Genomic DNA, 21,647 nt, shown 5'->3' on the forward strand with positions numbered 1-21,647 from the left:
GCAGTGTCACGTTCTTGTTTCCTGTTCACTCTGCCTTAAAACCAAAACCCTGCAGTCTGTCACTCACATCTAATAAGCAGTGTGATGTGTAATTTCTTGGAAATTCTAAATTACAGCATCAATAGTATCTTGCTCAGACATGAGTATAAACACATTCTTCTAATTATGTAGTTGATTCAGGGTTTAAGATATAAAATATATGAGAGTAAATAGTACTCAGGATAAAATCATCCTAATGGGAATAACGGTAGCTGCATGCAGACTCTGCCAAGCCTCATTAGGAAGAATTGTGGTAATCTTCTGTACACACTTCAATAGATGGTGATGTTGGCAGAACTCATTTTTGGCCTAGTTAGCATTTGTTTCAGCTTTTCTATCCTCTGTGTATGAAAGAAACATGGAGGGGGAAAAAATGATAACTGGTCTATGTTAAAATAAGACCAGAGAAAAACAAAAAACATTGTAGGACTCACATGCCTGTTTCTTACGTTTTTTGGTTTTGGTTTTTTTCCAAGGAAATATACTCATTTCAGCTACTTGAGGGTTTATGTGAACTTTTTTTTATGAGCATCTGTGTTTTGAGATAATGGTCATAGAATAATGTGCTGTGGCTATGTTGAATTTTCTTTTTATTTTACAGACAGGGAGGAAGAGGAAATGAACAAACGGGAGGACAGAAGAGAGGGAAATAGGCATTGTAAAGAGAGGGCGTCTAAAGATAAAGTAATTAACACCTTTCTTAACAACTGCATATAACCTTGTTAGAGGTGTCCTAATTAGAGCTTAACTTCTATTATAAGACTTATTTGCACTCCTTGGTTCCTTCAGCACTTCTGGACTGAAACATGAAGTGTATATAGAAGTTAGGGAACATGTGACAACTCTGGGTAAGGTACCTACCAGCTGCTTTCACTCACATTTTGAAGTTCATTGGATAAAAACTGTTGGAAAAACGTTCCTCATGTGAGATTCTGATCAGGCAGAGATGTGAAGACTGATGTTATCCATACATGTCAGAAGCATCAGATGTGATGATTGTATCCATTCTTTTCAACTGCTGTATTCTTAGTTAAAAAAAGCAGACAGACAATTTGTCTGATTGATAATTGGCTTTTCAGTTGTGAAGCTTGGAATCATTTTCTGATGGTTTTTATATCTCCCTGTGCTTTGCGATGTGAGGCTAACAGATTGCCTCCACAATTCAGATTAAGGAATGGCATAAGTTTGATTTGTTACAATTAAACTTTCTTTGTAAGTGCAAGAATAAAATAAGTTTCTAATTATTTTTTTTGTTAAGGAAAAATAGGAGATGTAGGAATAACGGGTAAACACAGCCTGCAGAACTGCTGTAGCTGTGAGAGCTGGATGCTTTATTCATTACATGTTTTATGGGGGTTTCACTTGGAAAACAGCTGTACCATAAAATACATGATTGAGAGGAGAAAGGATGTTTACTTTTACTTTGACTAGGCTAATTATTCCTTTCTCCTTTTTTTTTGTATTTGCATAAAGAAAAGGAAGGTGTCTACCAGGTGTTGCCGTCCATTGTGCTGTAATTCTTTTAAGACAACTTGACCTAAATAGCTTGCTTCTATGTCAGTTCAGTAGCTAAATGCTGATTGTATTATCACTTGACTGAAAGTAATGATAAAGTGAACAGAGGAAAACTCCTGTTAACTGAGAGGTTTGTGTGGTTTTAGTAGATGATGGGGAAATTATATTTGAATTTGCTAACTGTCCTGTCGTGGACTTTTTGTAGGAGAAAGACAAGACACAGATGGTAACCGTTAATAGGGATCTCCTGATGGCTTTTGTTTATTTTGATCAAAGTCACTGTGGATACCTTCTGGAGAAGGACATGGAGGAGATACTGTACACTCTTGGACTACACCTGTCACGTGCTCAGGTTTTGTATAGTCATAGAAATCTCTTGGAAATTATTGTAACAGTGCTGTAAATGGCCTGAATATAGTTTAGCTTCTAAAGGCTGTTGCTTACATACTTGATCCCTGGGGTTTATGTAGCCACTTCATATTTACAGTGAAACACTAGTTGAATCTTTTGTAAATTGTCTTTGAATGAAAAGGTGATAGGTGGTGAAGCTTGAGTCTCCTAATATGCCCATATTGTATATGGAGCTCTTGTCTTAAAATTTTGGGTTTTGGGTTTTTTGGTTTTGTTCCCTAGCTTGTTTACATTTTAAGCCCCAGTATGTTCAAGTTAAAAACTGGGCAATCTCTAAATTTTCAAGGTTGAAACATTCTTGTAAGGTGATCTAACACCTCTGTATTAAGTAACACCGTATTTCTTCCTGTGGCTGTGTTTTAGGTCAAGAAGCTACTTAATAAAGTAGTGCTTAGAGAATCTTGCTTTTACAGAAGACTAACAGATACTTCTAAAGATGAAGAAAACCAAGAAGAGTCTGAGGAGCTACAGGAAGATATGTTAGGTGGGGTTTTGGGTTTTTTTTATGCCACAAATTTGCAGAGAATGGTTTCTGTGTAGATGAGAGGTTTGAGATAAATGGCTTTCTTGCAGAAACAAATTCAGGTCTGCGGGAAACCTGCCAGTTTGGAAACATGAATCTTGGGTATTTCATAAATTACAGTATTTCTGGTTTCCAACACGTTTTGTTGCATCTTTAGGGTAAATCACAATACCTTGGAACAGGAAGGAGGGCCGAGGTTAATGTTAATTGTTGATGAACAGTGTTTCTCATTCATAGCACTTTTGCAGTCAGGAGGATCAGTGCTTTGAAGACAAATGAGTGCAGCAAGGAGGTATAGAAGAATGTCATGGAAGAGCATGCTTCTTTTGGGGGGGGGAAGTGGTAATTAGGGTAAGGAATGGGGAGAGCTATGTGAGGAATAGCCCAGTAAACTTGACTCTATTATTTTAAGAAGTTTTTGAGGTTGTTACTAGAACTGAAAAATGACAGTGTGACTGTTTCCTTATGCTACTTAATTTAATGCAGGAAACAGATTGCTGCTGCCATCACCAACTGTAAAGCAAGAATCAAAAGCCATAGAAGAGAATGTTGGCCTCATTGTGTACAACGGAGCTATGGTGGACGTTGGGAGCCTTCTGCAGAAGCTGGAGAAGAGTGAAAGAGTGCGGGCAGAGATAGAGCAAAAGCTTCAGTTACTAGAAGAAAAAACAGGTGAGATGTTACTTCGAAGGTGGTACTTACACAGATGCAAGACACTGAGACTACTTAAGTAGCTAAACCAATTGAGTCATTTTAATTATCTAAATTCCTTAGCTGTTTGCTTACTGTAAATTATTTTCTATTTCCTGAGCCCTTTAAGCTTGCACACAATGACTATTGTTGCCATTGTTAGCATGCTGAAATGTTTTTATAGTTCTTATTCAGGCTGAACATAAGACTTCCAAATGTAATCAGAATTCAAATAGTAATGCACTGCAGTCCTTTAAAAATTAGTAGTTATGGTATTGGCATGTAAATGGTATATTAAGATAAAAAGTGCCCAGCATTGGCGGTGACTGCCTTTTATCTTTCCTTAAGATGAGGATGAAAAGACCATACTACAGCTGGAGAATTCTAACAAAAGTCTGTCTGCGGAGCTCAAAGAAGCGAAAAAGGACCTTGGCCAACTGCAAGAAAATTTGAAGATCTCAGATGATAAAAACTTGCAATTTGAGGGTCAGCTGAATAAGACAATCAAAAATTTAGCTACTGTTATGGATGAAATAGAGAGTGTTCTTAAACAGGTTAGAATTGTTTAATTCCATTGTTTATTATTGTATTCAAGCTTCTTGTGGACTTCAGTTATCAGAACAAAAACTTCTGAATAAACAAAAAAAAAGGAACATCACTTTTTCATGAGTTCAGGGCAGTAGTATCTTAACATATATGTAAGATGCTCAGTGCAGTACTGATTATTGAAAGATAATAAATAAAATGTGTGTTTTTTTCTAAGCTTGAAACACATGTTCTTGACTGAAATGTTTCTTAAGATGTAGATATGTTGATGTAAATCTCAACTTGTCTTATTGTTTTCATGTTCTGATCTTGTCCATCCCCAGTAGTCCAAATCGTCTTCCATTTGTTCAGTTAGGAGTGATTTTTTTTGTTTGTTTAATCCCCTAGGCAGAACTGACAAATTTAAATTTATATGTGGGTATTAAATAAGCAAACCACAGTGCTGCAGAGCATTTCTATCCTCGTACAGAAAGGTGGTTGCATAATGCCTAGAAAGCCACAAGGGCCCATGAAGTAAGCCTGAACTGAAGTAGGGTATAAAGGGTACTGAGTGGCCATCTGCTACTATGAGAGAGGCTTGCTTCTACAGCTTTGCATCTACAAAAGCTTGAAAACAAAACCACATACAAACCCCTAGAAAACTTTGAAAAATATTAGAACTACTCTTCTCACTTGAGGATACAAGTGATGTATCATCTAAGTCACTGGCAGTACCTTGCAGCCATCTGTCATTAGTATTATGCATTCCTATGCTTCATTACATGTAGACCAGCTGCTTCACCAGAACCTGCTGAAGGCACTGTATAAACCTCTTTTGCCCTTATCTCAGTTAAATAGCCTTGCTAATTCTGTCTGCTATTTTTGAGATGACAGCCTAGTGTTTTTTGGTGGTATTTTACACCAGAGCTGCTCTTGTCAATTGCTGTCTTAATTTAATGGATTTTTTAAGAACTCTTTACTTGCTCTTTAAAACAAACAAAAACCAAAACGAACCCTGCACATCCAAAACCTTAAAACCATAAAATGAGGTTTCTGGGGATGTGCTTCTCTTCTGAAGTGCTTAGGTCGCATTTTATTTCTGCCCTCATGATTTTTTGGTATGGTACTGGAAATACGAATTGGTTGATAACTAAACTGAGTAAGATACCAGTTCATATAGTATTTAAAGTTGACACCAAAGATTGTATTTGCCTCATGCTGTTTTACAGTTCACAGGAGAAATACCACTTCTAGAACTCACGTTATCCTCTTCCTTTTATCTTTTAAAGGATATGGTGAAGAATGAAGATAAAGATCAGAAATCCAAAGAAAATGGAGCAAACGTATGATAAACCTGCTGCTGTTCAGAAGAATGGTGTTACATAATGTAATATAAATCATGATACCAGAATGTATGGGGAGTGATGCATGTTTGATTTTAATAGTATAAATATCTTAGTTCCAAAAGATGTATAAAGTTTTATGAACATGAGTGTCTACTTCCGAAGATTGCTTGTAATTCTTAGCATTCAATTTGAGACACTCCTTGAGGGAAGATAATTTTGCATTGCAAAATGTTTTAGGATGAACTTTGTTATAGTTTTAACCCTAACAAAGTTCGTCAACATGATGAACAGTAGCAAGTATTTAATTACCAAATGTTTTTCATGAAAGTCTAGTGAAATCAGAATTTTTCATTATTTATAGAATTGCCATTTTTAGGGTTTTTTTTTTTTGTTTTTATTTCGGTCTAATTAGTCTTTTTAAATTCAACTATAAATCACAAAATAGCATGCTGCTTAATTTTTCAAGTAAAGATTTTTTAAAAAAAACAGCTTCTTGCATTTTTTCTTTTACTTCTCACAAGTTTCTTTTCCCTTCCAAATGTAACTTTCTTTCCCAGAGCTGCTTGTATTAAAGCCTCCCAATATACAGTAGTTCAGATGAGTTAAAGCAATAGAAACCTACCCAAATACTGGTGGGATTGTGAGATTTACATGAAGTAACATGGGCCTCTTTTAAATGTATGTCATTTATGTTCCCTTATTATTCTCATCTTTGGATTAATATGTATGCTCCTTTTGAAAAACAAGTGCAGTGTCTTAAAGTGTATGGTTGGATACCAGGCCAGTAGATGTCAGAATGATGCCTTCATGGAGAAAAAAGCTACCACTGTTAGCCACTTTCAATGAAATTTGGACATTTTTCTTAATATGTGTAATTATTTCAGAGAGTCCAACAAAAGAATGGATACACAAGTATCAGTCCTCTCATGTTATAATTCCTAAGGAGCAAGGAGACGCAACTCAGTTGCTTTAAAGTGGGCAAGATTACCTGCCTTGGTGTTCACAAATCACCAGAGATCTAACCTTTAAATTTAATGTGACATCATTGTCAGAGGCAACTTAGTCAATGTGAAATATGAACAATTATATTTTGGTGCAACTTCCAGGAAATTTAAGAGGTGTGAAGGTTGGGACAGAAGTGTTTTCTTACAGAAATGGTTTATTTTAGCAGACATTTTCTTTTGTAGCCTAGATGTCCTAGGTAACTAAATACCTGTTAGGAGAGTTCAAGTGCCATAATATGTATGAATACCTACATGGAAATTCATGTAGCTTTACTGAGATACACATTAAAATGCCTGAATTTATGTTCAAAAGAGTCTAAGCTGGTGCTTTTATCTTCTAACTTTTCTCTGCCCTTTTGGAGCTAGACAAGTCAGTATCTTTTTATTAAAATAACATGCATAAGCTTCCCCTCATTCATCTCAGTCAAGTCACTGTGTAATAATCTTAACTGTTCACACTAAAGTAGGGAGTACTCTAAAAACACTGATTATTGCATGCTTTATGAATTAAGAGATAGTATCTCAATGGAATGACTGAATGAGGTTGGTGATACTAATCTTCCAAGGAGCATTATCTGTGGTGTACAGATGGTGTTAACAAATTCTTTTGTAATCAGATTCTATTTTTCACCTTTACCTTTGTACCAGTTGCTGACGGCATGTTTCGCTTCCGACGCTGAGCACCGTTTTATTTACATGGACTTGAAAGGATCACATTTGGAATACTTTGCTCAATTCACTTTCAGCAGTACATGTCAACATCCAAGAAAATAATTCTAGAGCTCAAGATAACATCTTTTTAGGCACACTGAAATACCTGTTGAAATATTTTCCTGGGGTCTTTTTACCTTAATCTGCTGAGCTGAAAGTAGTTGTTGGAACAAGCAGGCCTCATCGTGCATTTCAGCAAGCAGCCCTGTGAGATAGCTAGTAGAATTACACATTTTTTACAGTGTTTAAGAATAAAAGCTGTTGGAATTAGTGTAATCCTTCTCTATATTGCTTTGATGTAATAGTGTTTTGGATACTATATGTACAGTCTGCATTGATGTTGGAAAGAAAGTTAAAAGGGTGAAGAATAAAGAAGAAAAAAAGTTTTGTGATCCATGCAGAGCTTGACCAGTCCCCTGGAGCGCAGTTAATCTGCGGAAGAACAGACACTTCTACAGACTGTTTTAAGTTGCTTTACCAAGCAGCACAAGGTTCTGTGTGTACACAGCATCAATGCTGATCATTAACTAAAGCTCCTTGGTAATATTCCCAGGAATAAAATGAATTCTTAAGAAAATTGAATTGCGTATCAGTCATGGAGGTTTGGAGAAGCAATCTTCTGTCAGTTATAATTTCTGAACGATGTTACTGTTTTTCATGTCCATGCTTCCTATCTTATGGGCTTTCCAGGTCTTTCTGTAACAGCTGTGGGTGAAAGACTGGTTAAAGTGAGCATAAGGCAGGTCTTACTCTGATGTCTCAACATCCACTTTGTGGTTTAAAAAATAACCATATGCGCTCTGTGGACGATAGTAGATCTCAGACTACTACCTTGTTTTGTCTGTGAAGAAAGCACTACTGCAGCAGGCTGATAAATTAAATCTGGTCTTAGTTTAGAGATTATTTCTCTCCCCTTTTTTATTCTGTCTAGTATGGGGGTATTAATTAGCTAAACCCTTAAAATGTTGCATTCAGGCTAATGGATGCCTGACTAAGGCTAGAAAGGAAGTCCCAAGTGATACACCTGCATGCAAAATGGTCTATCTAAAGTAGATTGACTTACTTCTGCTCTGGTAATGAAAAGGCCAAAGTGTATAGTTTCAGTGCTACATAGCAACAGTGGCAAACAGAGCACTAGTGTATTTTTGCCAAAGTTATCTGAAGTGTTGAGGACTGCATGCAGGATAACAGAGCTGCTTCCAGTACCACTGCATGTTCTACTGGGATGAAGTCACGCAATATTTTCTTGACTCACCCAATGCTTGCTGCTTCTGCCTGTAGTGCTTGGACACTGCTGCGAAATACTTGCCAGTGATTGCCTGGTTTATCCAATGTCCTCTGTCTCAGCCTAGGGTGTCCTGAAGTGTACAAAGGAGAAGTTGGAATTATCCACCCGGTGCTTGCGAGTTTCCACAGAGACAGCATTTAACCACTGAGTTGTTCCAGAGCCTAATGTTATGAAGCCTGATTCTTTAACAACTCTTTTTTTCTTTTCAATGTTTAATTGCTTTGAGAGAGTTGAATGGCTTTCAGTCCATCTTTCTGCTGGGTAACATTGTCTGAATACCTGTTTGGACTTACATGACAGCTAATTTCACTGATTTTCTCACGAATGTGCACAAAACCTGGTTTTTCTCTCTGCTTCTTTGTAATCTTTGTGTACCCAGGTCCTGTTCTTACCTTGAATGCATTTATTCAGTGCAGTTTATATTTTAAAATACAAAATACAAAAAATCTTTTTGAGTGACTGAGTCTTATGGCCAGCAAATGGTTGCAAAATGTATAGGTAGCACAGTCAGTACCCTCATGCTAATATTTTATAGAAAGTAGAAATAGTACCATTAGAAATTCAACTGGGATTTATATATTGCTACAATATATATGCCACAATAAAAATGGTGTAGATAATGAATACCTCCCACACAGCTATCAAAACTGCCAGTATTTTTCCACCAAACTTAGGATGTTTCTGAGTACTGGGTCTCATTAGATGTATTGCATGAAAGTAGTTACAGTAAAAAATGCACTACTTCTAAGCAAAAGTACTTTTCCTTTTTTATTTATCCACTATATAGTCCACAGCATTGTGCAAGAGTATAAAGTTCTGGGACACAGCAAGTATTTCCTGAAGTCTTGTGTTTTGTAGTGTTTTAACAGTGGCTGGGGACAATTTCCAGGTATGCAATGCCTGAATTTGTACTGAAAACAACACTGCAGTTGTATGTTGCTTTTGGTTTCTTGTGTCCTGCTGGACCTAACAGTGTTAGGATAATGGTTGGATTTAATGATCTTAAAGGTCTCTTCCAACCAAAACAATTTTATGATCCCTGCAGTTCTTCACTTGGACCATTTCCAGAGCATGTTAAACCACAGATGCATTTTGAAATACTTTCTTGACTGAAATAATTGAAACTGTTCAGTGATGTCCTTCTGTTTAGAGGTAATAATCCTCCTTTCCCTCTTTCCACCAGACTGAGGAAGGAGCTTGCATAGCTGGCTTTTATTCTTGTTAGTAACTTGGTGTGCAGTGTCAAGGCATGTTCGTATTCATTTCCCATAGGCAAGCAGTCTCCCCCTTGTGGTGAGGTCTGACTATTTCTTTGTGAGAGGCATGTAATGCGTGGTGCCTCTAAAAGTCTCTTCTCTCATATGCTGCAGACTCTTCCACCTTAGCAGATACAGAGTGTTGTAGTGATCTTTTGGAACAAGTAGACAATTAATATGCTTACAAATTCCTAGAGTGGGTGTCAGGAGGGTGGGACCAGTCTTTTCTCAGTGGTGCCCAGCGACAAGGCGTAATGGGCACAGAATTGAACATAGGAAGTTCTATCTAAACATGAGGAAGAACTTCTTCACACTGAGGGTGATGGAGCACTGGAACAGGTTTCCCAGAGAGGTGGTGGAGTCTCCATCGTTGGAGCCATCATGGGCAACCTGCTTGAGCTGGATTTCAGCCAAGACAACAGATTCCCAATGCCACATGTCTTGATGGGAAGTTGATTCCTAGATTATTTTGCCTCTGTCTAGTGAAAGGATCTTGTTAACTGAATCAGTGTTGGCATTTCACCGCTGGCAAAAGGCTGAATAGAGGGGAAGAATGGGGAGGAGAAACGCTGCAGAGAATCCCAGCCTGAACCCTCCCCACTCTGTTTCAGCAAGTGTTTTTAGAGTACTAATTTGCTTGCAACTTTTTTAGTGTTATACAGAAGGATTGGTTTAACTGAAGGTTTTTTCACCCCCGTATTGCTTTTTGGTCTTCCTGACAGGGAGTCATCCAGTTATATTCCTGTTTTGTCATGCAAGGGACAGAAACATCTGGAGAACAACCTGCATTTTTGGTCCCTTTTTAGCAGGGCTGGATGGTAGCCAGCAGATCTGCATATAAACAAAGCAGAAATTGCTGCCACATGTCATGTCCTGGAAACGAACAGTCAGAGATAAAAGTACCTTGCAATGCTGGTCTCAAAAAACCACTTGTGTCACAGACCAACCTGATTTACTGTAAAACAGCCCACTGCATATATGCAGAGGAAAATTTAAAAGAGCAGTATGCAATTTTCACTGTAAGTATAATGGTACATGTGGGTTGGGGAGTTGGGTTGTTATACTTTCAGCTTGGCTCTAATAAGAGATGAGAGAATTTTGGAAGTTCTCTTAAACATCTGGAAACACTCCTGTCTGTTTCATGAGAGTTAGTCAAGGTCTCCCACCAGATTTTTTCTGCTTGTCTCTTTATGCCTTGTTCTGTCAAAGTACTACTCAAGCAAATTAAGTACATGAACAAAATGCGTTACAAAAATCATGTTAAAAGTTGTAAAGTCTTGGGGAGAGTTTCCAAATGCAACTTGAGAGTGTTCCTAAAACATTTGTGTACAGAGAAAAGCTAATACATGTCAGTATCTCCTGTGATGTAAGGAAGCCATGTATAATGTGACTAAATAGATGAAAATGAGGATCAGCTGCTTACCAGTATTGAAACCTGATTTTCTGCCTTGGTGTCTTTCCTGAAATTAAGCTAATGAGGTTGCTTTTGGGAAGGAGGGTGGGGGTATCTTTTCATTATACTGAGGAGAAATAAAATAGATGATCTTTTGTACTGGGACATTTATAGGTGGCAGCACATCTATAAATCCTCTGATTATCCGTGGGATCCAGTAATATGCTTACAAGGAATGTGCAGTCAGCAATTTCAGTCTTATGATTTGGGCTTGTAATGATAGGCAGCACAAAAGGGGTCTCAGGAGTAATACAATGTGCAATAATTATGATCCATGGACAAAAGCAGAAGTTGTCTAGCCTGACCTTTGGATAGCAGGGGATCAGAACAGGTAGGACCTGTAAGAGAGGGCTGTGCAGCTATTCTGAGCAGTGTATTCATTCTGATACCTGCTTCACCCTTTAAAGAAAAGGAAAATGAATTTGGTTTAGGTCTTCTTTTTTTCAATGAAGAGAGTCTGAAAAAAGATTATTCAAAAGCAACCTGCAATTAAAGAACCTACACAAATTCCCTAAGGAACACACTGAATTGGACACAGAATTGCTTTGTGTGCACTGGGTTCCAAAGTAAGTAGTGCCCTTATCTTGCGGGTCACAGATGCACTGTATAACTTTGCAGAATAGGAACGATCTGTGCAAGTAAGATGTGAAAACCAGCCTGAGCAATGCTAACACCTCCCCTGCCTGCCCTGCCAGGGCCCTGCTTCATGAAAGTGTAATCTGAGACAGGACAAGAGCCCTGACCTTGGAGGAGAAAAACACAGGGGTGAAGTGGGCAAGGAGCCCTCTCTCTCTTTCTCCCTCTCTCTCGAATTCTAGTGCAAGGTAGAGGCAGGTTCCTCCAGCTCAGAGTGGGATTTTTCTGGGGGGAGAGTGCCCCATCCTGAATCAGCAGGGATGAGAATGGAGATCTGGGGCAAAGTTTGCCACAATGGCATCAGCACATAGCCAGTGCTGGAGCCCTCCAATACCACTTAATGTATTTGCTTTCATCTTATTTCCTGTCTCCTTCACTGCCTTTCTGTGGGATCCCAGTCCTCTCTGTGAGGTCAATTCTGTTTCACAGAGCTGATGGTTGATTCAAGCAGGGCAGCCTGAGCTGTCATCAGGCTTTACCAGCTGCAAGTACCAAACCACTCTCAAGCAGGTAACTTCTACCTGTGGCATTTTGTCATTAGTGGTATCATTGTGAATCCTAGCAGGCAGAAGTCCTGCAGCCATGCTGGTGGAAAAGCAGGGAGCACACAGGGCATCACCACCACAGCTCTCTGCAGAGGCACAGTTTCCCTGTCAGTACACTGGGACACAGGACACTAGGACAAAGTGGGGTTCAGCTGCTGGCAGTCTAGTGTGAAGTCAAGATGGTGGTTTCCAGGGGAGTTGTTTCGGTGTAAACAAGAATACTCCATGTTGATGAAAAATGGGGCAGGAAGCAGGTGTGGTGGTTGGTCATGGCATTCTTTTGCAAGGAGGCAACTGGCTGTAGTATGTCCAGAGACTGATACTGCAATGAAGGTGTATTCTGCAACTACCTGAAGGGAGGTTGTAACCAGGTGGGGGTTGGTCTCTTCTCCTTGGCAACCACCAGCAGAACAAGAGGACACAGACTCCAGCTGCACCAGGGGAGTTTTAGGCTGGATGTTAGGAAGAAAGAGTGATTGGCCATTGGAATGGGCTGCCCAGGGAGGTGGTGGAGTCACCATCACTGGAGGTGTTTAAGAAGAGACTGGATGAGGCACTTGGTGCCAAGGTTTAGTTGATTAGCTGGTATTGGGTGAAAAGTTGGACTCAATGATCTCAAAGGTCTTTTCCAACCTAGTTAATTCTGTAACCAGTGGAAGACTGAATTAGTTTCATTCACCATGAGCACTTTTAGGCCAAGGATGATCCATAGAAATGAAAGCCAAGCCTGGATGTTATGGATTGACTCAGCACATGGATATCTCTGAGAAAGAGAAGCAGAACATGCTGCTGCTGGAGAAGGTAAAGGTGGAAGGCACACAACACCATGGGTGGGGTGACAGCTGTACAGGAGGGGAGGCACTTTGCTGCTTAATGCAGACATGCTCTGAAGTCAGCAGCTGCTTTTAGTCTTAATTCTCCTGGAAGTATTGACCAGAAAACAAAATAAAAGAAAAAAAAAGAAAAAGAAGGGGGAAAATAAACAGCTACAAAGACATCTGTTAAATCTTTTCTACAAATTCATGAAAGTGCAATTGATGGAAGATCTAAAAAGAAATCAGGCCAAGAACATTCAGGATGCTACTTTAAATGTGTGATTTATTCACATGAAAAATTGAGAAGATGAGAATTTTGCAGAAGATGACATATTGCAGCACTGTCCTTTGCCCCCTCCCCCCATTTTAAAGTGAATTTATTAACTCTCATGGGATACTCAAATAACACATTATCAGACCTGGCAGTAGTAACACCCACAAAAAAAAACTGGAGGGAAATTTTTTGAGTATTTTAACTCCATAAACATATTGATGAATATTTAGCCACCATTTCTGTTTGCTACCCGCAATTAGTTCATACCCAGTTAATTGTGATAGTGACTTCTGCAGTGTGATGAGGCCAGGCTTCAGTCAAGTACTGCTGATGGATTACTGAACTCTCTTAATGCAAGGCTGCCATGAAAAGCCTTCTGAAATACTACTGATTGCAGAATAGCCCAGCCAGCCTGGTAATTGTGGCTCACAAGAAAAGCAGATTAAATAGCTGCTCCTGAGTATCAACTGCTGCCTCCCAGCTCTTCAGTTTTCACTTGAGGCATTGGTTTTTGTCAGCAGATTTTGCAGTGCTGTTTGCAATTCCTGGAGTGGGGGCGGACTTTGGTATGCTGGGATCATTAATCCTTGAGTCTGCTTTACTCCTGGTCGTGTGAAGCATCCTGGAAGGCTTTTCTGATCAACCTTTAGTGGGAGGAGAGCAAACCATGGCAATTCTGTAGTTTCAACAATTTTCTGTGTGGTGTTGACATGGTTATCAGTAGGATTGCTCTCTGCTGAAGATGATTATAGGAGATATCAAGTGATAATTTTCAAGCATAAGGCAGGTAAGTGATATATAGCAGCATAGTCTTTATGTCAGCACAGACTTTTACCTTTTGATGCAAACTGCTTGTGCTTTAACTTTCCCCAAACTAAAGGATTAGTAGCCAAACCAGGAATGCTGCTAACAAAGACTGAATAGAAAATACTGCAGTGAAGTCTTGGAGTTTTTCAATCCTGTAGTAACTGCTACATACTTAGTGAAGTGCAAGCAAATCCCTTTTCAGTTGGATTTCCAAAGGTTAGAGGGGACTTTCATAGCTCTCATTATTTGAGAGGTTTATTGGTATTTTTCCCAGTGCTCTGTAATCCTCTCTGTCTAGGGATGAATTACAGTTTAAGTTAGAAATACATTCTAACAGAACTGGAAATGATAAAATCACAAAAGTTTTTAGTTGAAGCTAACTAGCAGTTCTTCAAATTAAAGTGCAGCTTTGAATTCTTCCTCCAAGCTGCCTCCTTGGCCAGCTCAACCTCTTTATTCTTCTCTTGACACTGGCTTTAGCTTAAATCACTTTTTTTTTTTTTTTTTTTAAATTTACCCTTATTTCCCAATTATTTGTATAAAACAGACACTCCCTGTTGCAGCCCCATCTGCTGACTAGAAAACTGATCTCTTTGTGCAATCTCATTTCTTGGGTACCCTGGTAAATTTACTAAATTGGTAACATCTGCTCCAGCACGAGTTCAGCTTCCCTGATCACAAGTAGCCTGACAACCTCTTAACTCTTAATCCAGGTGAGGTATTATAAGGAAACTTACTGGTTTCCACATGAAAAACAGCAATATCTCTAGGTATGTTGGGAATGGTTCTTTGTCACTATAGCTAAGTTTTGTGTTCGTGATGAACATTGTTATGTTACTTGCTAGTTTCTGGGGGATGATTTAGAAAGTGTCCTTGACGCCTTTGGTTTTTAACTCCTTGCTTCCCAGTAACCTCTTTTCTGATGCATAGTATGGTTGGTTTACTTTGGTAAATGGATTAGAGAATCTCCCCTATTATCTCCTCCCTTGCTACGGTAACACCTGAAGAGGTTTCTAACAGGTTAGATTTCTTTCACTGTTTTTTCAATCCAGTGCCTTTGAAGAAGATTCTCTTAGTGGATTTCACTTTTTCAGGCAATATGTTAAAGAGACATTTTCATGGTTGTAGTTCCATTTCTGGAAGCCTAACTGAAACAAATGTAAAACTTGAGTGTCTTTAGCTAGGTATTTGTCTGGTTTAAATGGATGTATTCTGTGCCTTCTTTCCTATCAGCCATCATATTGATCACTTCCTGCTCTGAAAAACGTTTATTCTGTTCCTTAGATATATTTTGCTCTAGGAAAGCCAGTGAGAAGTTAGAGCATTAAAATGCAAGAGATAAAAGGGGTTTTTTAAAGGCATTGTTAATATTTTTAAATTAAGCTATTGGTATCTCATTTGCTGTCCTTATTTTACACACACAGAGAACTGACTGCTTTTTTAAATCTCCATGCATTCATGTGACTTAGCAATCACATGGAATTCAAGATGCTTGGCTTTCTTTGTGACTGAAGGCTGAGATGTTTGGAGCCAAACAATATCCTCAGTGTTTTTTAGGAAACATTTCCTGCAGCATGTAGCTTATAGCAGTGTCTGCAAACTCCAGAAGTGTTTAGTGAGTTTTCACAGGTATCTGGAGGCGTGAGGTGTCATTGGAGGCAATCACTTGGCCTGCAGTATCTTTATCCTTGCCTCTGGTACATGAAAAGTGTCGACTGAGTTTTGAGGCTCAGCTCCCCGTTTTGTTTTTTTTGCTTTGTAACCCACAATCAGTGGTTTGCAGTGGGAAGCAATGGGCATGCAGCACTGCAGAGCTCATTTTGCAAAATCACGTTTCAGTGAAGAATTACATTAGGGCCTAGGTATCTTCCAGTCCCTCTGCATGTCGGGTTTAAAGTCCTCAGCACTCAGAAATCCTCCTCACTGCTTGTCAACAGAAGACACCGTCGTGTCTTTCTAGCAGTTAAATGAGGTTTGGTCTAGAGAAACATACTGGGCAGTTGGTAATGACTTTATGGAACAGAGTACACCTTGACTGATGTTCGCCACTGGAAGAGTAATCAAATAAAGGGAAAATCCAGTCCAAAAAGCTTTCTGTAGTAAAACCTGAAATGTGTTTATCCTTCCCGTGGGGACCCCAGCTCTGGTTTGCATGGTACACCCAGGGCTGGGAAGGACCTATTATATTCTCCTTAAGGGATGGAAAGGAAGAATGGGAAATAGCTGCAATTTAAATCTCTCTGGGAGAGTGAAGTAGGGGCTATCTTTGAAAAAAAGTTTCTTCTTGATCTGATAGCCGAGAAGTCTCTGTCGGTATGCTAACAGCCCCCTGGACCATCTCCTGTGCTCAGCTGGGTTATTCAGTCAATTGTTAACCAAACAAGGGGCAAATTGTTCCCTCCCACCTTTCCTGTACAGCCAGGGGGGGATTGCATGCAGGGCAGAGCCGGGAGAGAAGTGGCGGCCTCTCAGTTGACACTTAAGAGATACAACTGAAACACTCCGTTAGAAGGCACTGACCTCCACAGCCTTTGGAGAGAGAAAGGAATCATCAGTCTAGGGGAAAGCATCTCAGTAGCTGCTTGCTTGTTGTCCTTGGTCATAGCCAGTTCCTTTCTGCAGGTCCAGCCTGCCTTCGCTCTTGACAGCATTTTCCATGAGCTTCAACTGCCTGGCTCCCTTTTTTGTGGTTCCTGTCAGGTAGAAGCAAATAACAGAAAGTTTTCTTCCAGCCTTAGCTACAGTGTGATACTGTGATAATAATGAGCCCACACAGCTGAAGCTCAGTTATGAAAAAAAAAACAAACAGTAGCTATTTCTTTGAGAGTTGAAGAGAAAAGCAATAGCTTTACCATACTGACAGTGTTTTGCACGGCCTCATTAACAGCATGATCTAAGAGTAATGTTTTTTCTTTAACTTGCTGTAACCCAAGAAGACTTCACAGCTAGTGGAGGTCAAAAGTGCTGTTGCATTGGTTTATGGGAAGCAGGGTGGTCGAAGTGGGGCCCGAAAGTGACTGTGGGAGGCACAGGTACAAACATCCAACTAAACCAGATGACTGGACTAATTTTATTCCTGGAAGCCTATCATACCTCTGGATCAAAGCAGGGTCATCTATGGGGTCAGACAAGGTTGCTTAGGGCTCTGTTTAGCCACATCTTGGGAAACTGTGCAGGAGTGGAGACCACACAACCCCTGTGGGCAAACTGCTCCACTTCTGCACTGTCTTTAAAGGTAAAAATGTTCTCCTTCTAGTCAGTCTGAACCTCTCTTGTTCCAATTGATGATGCCTCACTGTTGCTTTATTCTCCCAACCCACACTGCTGTGCAGAGGCTGGATCCATCTTTTCAAGAGTCTGCTGTCAGGTCCTCCCAAAGCTATTTTTCTTCCAAGTTCAATAAGACCTGTTCCCTCAGCTTTGGCTCACAGAACAAGCGCTCCAGCCCAGACCATCTTGGTGGCCAATTTACAGACATCTTTTCTATACTGGGGGCCCAAAACCAGACTTAATATGCCAGACATTGTTTAGCAAGCACTGAGTAGAGGCAGATCATAATTTTCTTTAATCTGCTGTTCTTTGCTCCTGTTAATCTGGCCCAGGATGCTCTTGGCCTTTGTTGCTATGTGAGTAATATGAGCCTTCTCAATACTGAGGAGCCTTGTTAAAAGGCTTGCTTTCATTCCATACCAAGTAAAAGTATCAGCAGAAAGAGGTGAGTAGCTTTATTCAGATAACTTCACTTCTTGTTTCATACTTGGAGAGCTTTAATAATCTTTTTGTTATACAGTCCATGAGCTAAAAATGAGCAGAATTAATGCTTTCACTGGTGAGAATACAGTGAAGCCCTTGGAAGTCAGTATTATATGATGTGAAACTTTTTTTTTTCCCTAATATGCTTTATCTTATACTGATGCACCAGCAGCAATCTGTTCCGTTCACTTGGCAGTGCATAGCTTCTCTGTAAGCATCCTGATTTGTATTGAAGCAGAAAGATTTCTGGGCAATGAAACAACTGAAACTGCAACTGCTATCTATCTGACAAACTCAGTCTGTTTTGGAAGCTGAAACACTATTTGAAAAGCTGAAATAAACTGAACTTCTGTGAACTTTGTTCTGCTTTTCTTGTAAGTAAAAAGGAAAAGAATGAGTTGGTTTTTTTTTTTTTTGTCTTGTTGCAATGTTTTGCCGTTTGTTTGTGTTTGCTTTGGGGTATTTTGCTTGCTTGCTTGTTTTCTGGATGCTGGATATCTCTTTTGTGGGCTATGGCCAGTTACATGCTGAGTTTCCAAGGTTGAAAACTCCATTGAAATTATGAAATATTTTGCTTGTTCCCACGAAAATATTGCAGCAAAGAAAGCCTGTCATTCGGGTCACTTGCTGAATTACTTCATGGGCTACATAACTGGGTTTTTTCCCTTGGAATTGTTCTACACTTTCAACATCCTGCAGGCACCTGCACATCTCTCTAGTTGCCACTGTAGGCTTCACCTTGCTGTGTGAGATCCAACAAACCCCAGGATCATCACAGTAAGGGTTCTGCTAAATTTGCTTTTTAAAAGATATTAATGGAGTCTTCTGTAATACCGTGGAGGCTCTCAGTTGTTCTGTTTGGCTTCTGCCACTTCCTTTTGGCTGAAATGTAGATGAACTGAAACATAGAAAGGGTGTTTAATAGTGCCAAAGCTATGGAGAAAGATTTGGGAACTGCGAGTTTAAATCCTTAAGTAATGCTGTTTAATCTGCAGTGTACAAACAACTCCTCTGAGATGGTAGTAAAGATGCTGCTTTTAATTTCTAAACTGTTTTTTGCCTTTTGGTGTGGTGGGTTTGGTTTTTTTGTTTGATTGATTAATGGTGATTTTTTTGGGGGGGCCTTTTTTAAATTAACATTTGTTTTGTTTTTTAATTGTTTGGTTTGGTTTGGTTTCCTTTCAGTGGGCAATAAATTCCAAGCCGATGAAAGTCTTTAAAGTTCTGGTGTATCTGTTAGAGAGAGTGGAAGGAAAAGTGGCTGTGCACATCCATTAATATGTGAGCTGCTCAGGCAGGTGTGAAGTTGCCCATATACCATCAAAGCTTTAGTCTCAGACGAATGAAAAAACCTCCCTGCAGTGGGATATGCCCTGAAACAAGATCTGAGGTTTGCTTCCTGCTTGGATCCACCTCTGTGTGTGATGGTGGCTCCTGTTCTCACTGCAAGCTAGAGGCCTGAGTCTGAGGGAAGATACAACTGCACTGAGCTCTCTGAAGCTTCTTATGTGGTGTGTGGCATTTAGCCAAGTGTTGCCTGGGAGTGAGTTGGACGTAGTCGTGGCCATGTGTCCCTTGATTTATAGCTTTCTGGAAAGCCTCTTCTGAAAAGCAGGGGGACACATTCTCTTTTGAATAGCTCTGTGGGTGTTGAGTCTCTGGAAGTATGACTTTCCTTGGCTGGGGTAAATGTGAGCTGAAGCCAGGGAGAGTGCAGAGGACTGAATTTTGGGGAGACATTACCCTAGGTGTATCTTATTCATGTCTGTAGCTTTATATTGTGTACTTTCTGTGACTGCCTTTTGCTTGTCTGGGAATAGTTAATTTTGTATTATTTGTATCTCCCTGTAATGAAGCTTTTGAATCAATCTGTCTTTTACAATCAAGCATGACACTGAATGCCAAAATGGTTAAAGACAATCCTCCTTCCTATCAGCTGTGTTGGTTATGCTTAGTGCCATATGTCAGTTGACTTTAAAGCTATTGGCATGCTAAAATATGCATAAAAGAATTATCTTGAATTACTTACAGCTTAATTTCCATGCCAGTTCTACACTTAACAGCAGGAATGCCCCAAAGGCAGATGTATTTGTATGGTTTTGCTCATTGGGTATTTTGGCAGCTGCTGTGGGTGAAACACAGATCTCCACTGGCAAACTTGCCTCCTAGTCTCCATGCAAGTAGAAGTGTTGTTTCTTTTAAACACTTTATTTGAAGCTTAATGCCTGCTAGTCAGTGCCTTCCAAGCTTGAAACTTGCTCCCAAGGTGTTCTTGGAGCATTTAAGTGGGCAGTTCAATGGCCTTGGTAAGCACTGAAGGGGTTGCTGTCTGAAGATCAGAGATACACATTTCAATGGCAAAAGCTTTCCCACTGTTCTTGGCTGAAGGAAAATTACACCACACTGAATATGTTGGTAACTCATCCTACATGAGGGCCTGAACTGAGATTGCAAGATAGAGCTCTTGCCTTTATTCTTGAGCTCTGTTTGTTTTCACCATACCTGCCTGTGGGTTTTTTATTGCTGATGAAAGAAAAGATGGCTGTGGGTTGCCGTTAGCCCTGAGATTAGAGTAAGGATTTCATAGCTCTTGTTTAGAAACCTCAGAAAGCATTTATAGGTCACATTTTCATATCAGGAAGGCAGAAGGCCTTTAATGTCAACTGAAGAAGTGTCAGTGACCTTAAATGACAATTTTGTATCTTCTCTGAGAGTTCTACCCAATCATCAAACAATAGAAAGATACCGTGTGCTGTTCCTGAGAGCTTCTGTTTGTTTCAGTAACAGATTAAACACAGTTTTAATACAATTGAACTCTTTGCTTCAGTAAAAGGATGGTGTTCCAAATAGGATCGAGTACACAATTTGGGTGCCAAAACAGAGTTTCTCTGTTATATACTTAAAACTGAAAATGTTTTAATGATCTTAACCCTGTATTTATTCTCTATATAGAATTTTTATTCTTTATTACAGAAATACCTTGTAAAATCTTCCTTGATGTTCAAAAAGTATTTTGCTACAGATCCCAACCTTCTATAATGTTCCTAATAAGCTTTTATTCTTTAAAATTCTCAGTCTGTAATTATAGAATGTATTTTTTACTACAAAATGTGGCCACAATGTGCTCTAGTCTACAGAAAAACAGCAGGCTTGCGGTTCTGTGCTTTCTTATGGCTTTCTGGGTGTATTTCTGCAAAGAGTGAAGTAGAATCACAGAATTTTTTCAGTTGGAAAAGACCATCAGCTCCAACTGTACATCATACATAGCAGGGCCCCTATGCAAAGAGGCACAGAATGTGAAGGATGTGCACAGTTTAACAGAGCATACAAAGCAATTCCAAGATCAATCTCTCTAGCTACAAACCAGGAAAGTTAATCTTCTGTTTCCATGTGCTGTGTCCTCTCTGTCCCAACAGATGTCAGTGGGATTGTATAAGGGAGTTTATTCTTGATTTGCATTTGTGTTGTTTTGGTTGGTTGGTTGGTTTTGGTTTGGGTTTTTTTTTCCCTCATTTTTTTTCTTCTTTTTAAAAATTTCTTCTTCTTCTTTTTTTTTTTTTTTTTTAATTTCTTATTCTTTTTTTTTTCTTTTTTTTTTTATTTCTTCTTTTTTTTTTTTCTTTTTTAATTTCTTCTTCTTTTTTTTTTTCTTTCCCTCCCCTCCTTCTGGAAGTCCTTTACTGTTAACCATTTATCGTTATATAAGTAATTTACCTGAACTTTTACAAAGTACATTAAGTGCTATTGCAATAAAATATCACTTTGTTCACTCCCCACAGAACTAGCCTGGTTTTCACTCAGATAAAATTTGTATGCAATTCCTAGAGCCAAAAGATGCAAAAATCCTACCGTTGTTAAATAACTCGGTGAAAAAAGGTCAATCTCACATTACAGAGATGGAACAAAAAATCACTTTGTCTAGTCCAAAAGATCCAGAGGCTATTCTGTGTGTTGGTTTATTGCCTGAGCTCACCTTGCAGATGACTTCCCCACACTGTAGCGGTTACGTGCTCCAAAAGGGTATTCTTTGGTTTCAGATGTTCAGGTAACAAGCAG

At 39.3% G+C, this 21,647-nt stretch overlaps 1 protein-coding gene across 5 annotated transcripts in view; it reads left to right on the forward strand.

Annotated features, from left to right (window-relative positions):
- The window catches only part of CCAR1 (cell division cycle and apoptosis regulator 1), a 29,794-nt gene extending 22,385 nt beyond the window's left edge, over positions 1–7,409 (forward strand). For 4 of the 5 annotated variants that reach the window (XM_054174779.1, XM_054174783.1, XM_054174781.1 and 1 more), the window contains 6 exons: positions 641–723; positions 1,760–1,906; positions 2,329–2,449; positions 2,975–3,160; positions 3,527–3,732; positions 4,993–5,432. In XM_054174779.1, coding sequence (XP_054030754.1) covers positions 641–723; positions 1,760–1,906; positions 2,329–2,449; positions 2,975–3,160; positions 3,527–3,732; positions 4,993–5,052 — 803 coding nt within the window. In that variant the 3' untranslated portion in view covers positions 5,053–5,432. Of the gene's footprint in view, positions 1–640; positions 724–1,759; positions 1,907–2,328; positions 2,450–2,974; positions 3,161–3,526; positions 3,733–4,992; positions 5,433–6,701 lie in introns of those variants that run through there. The other variant, XM_054174780.1, reaches the window with a different exon arrangement.
- The last annotated feature ends 14,238 nt before the right edge of the window (positions 7,410–21,647 follow it).

Source organism: Dryobates pubescens, chromosome 30 (genome assembly GCF_014839835.1).
Source record: "Dryobates pubescens isolate bDryPub1 chromosome 30, bDryPub1.pri, whole genome shotgun sequence".
NCBI classification, from domain to species: Eukaryota; Metazoa; Chordata; class Aves; order Piciformes; family Picidae; genus Dryobates; species Dryobates pubescens.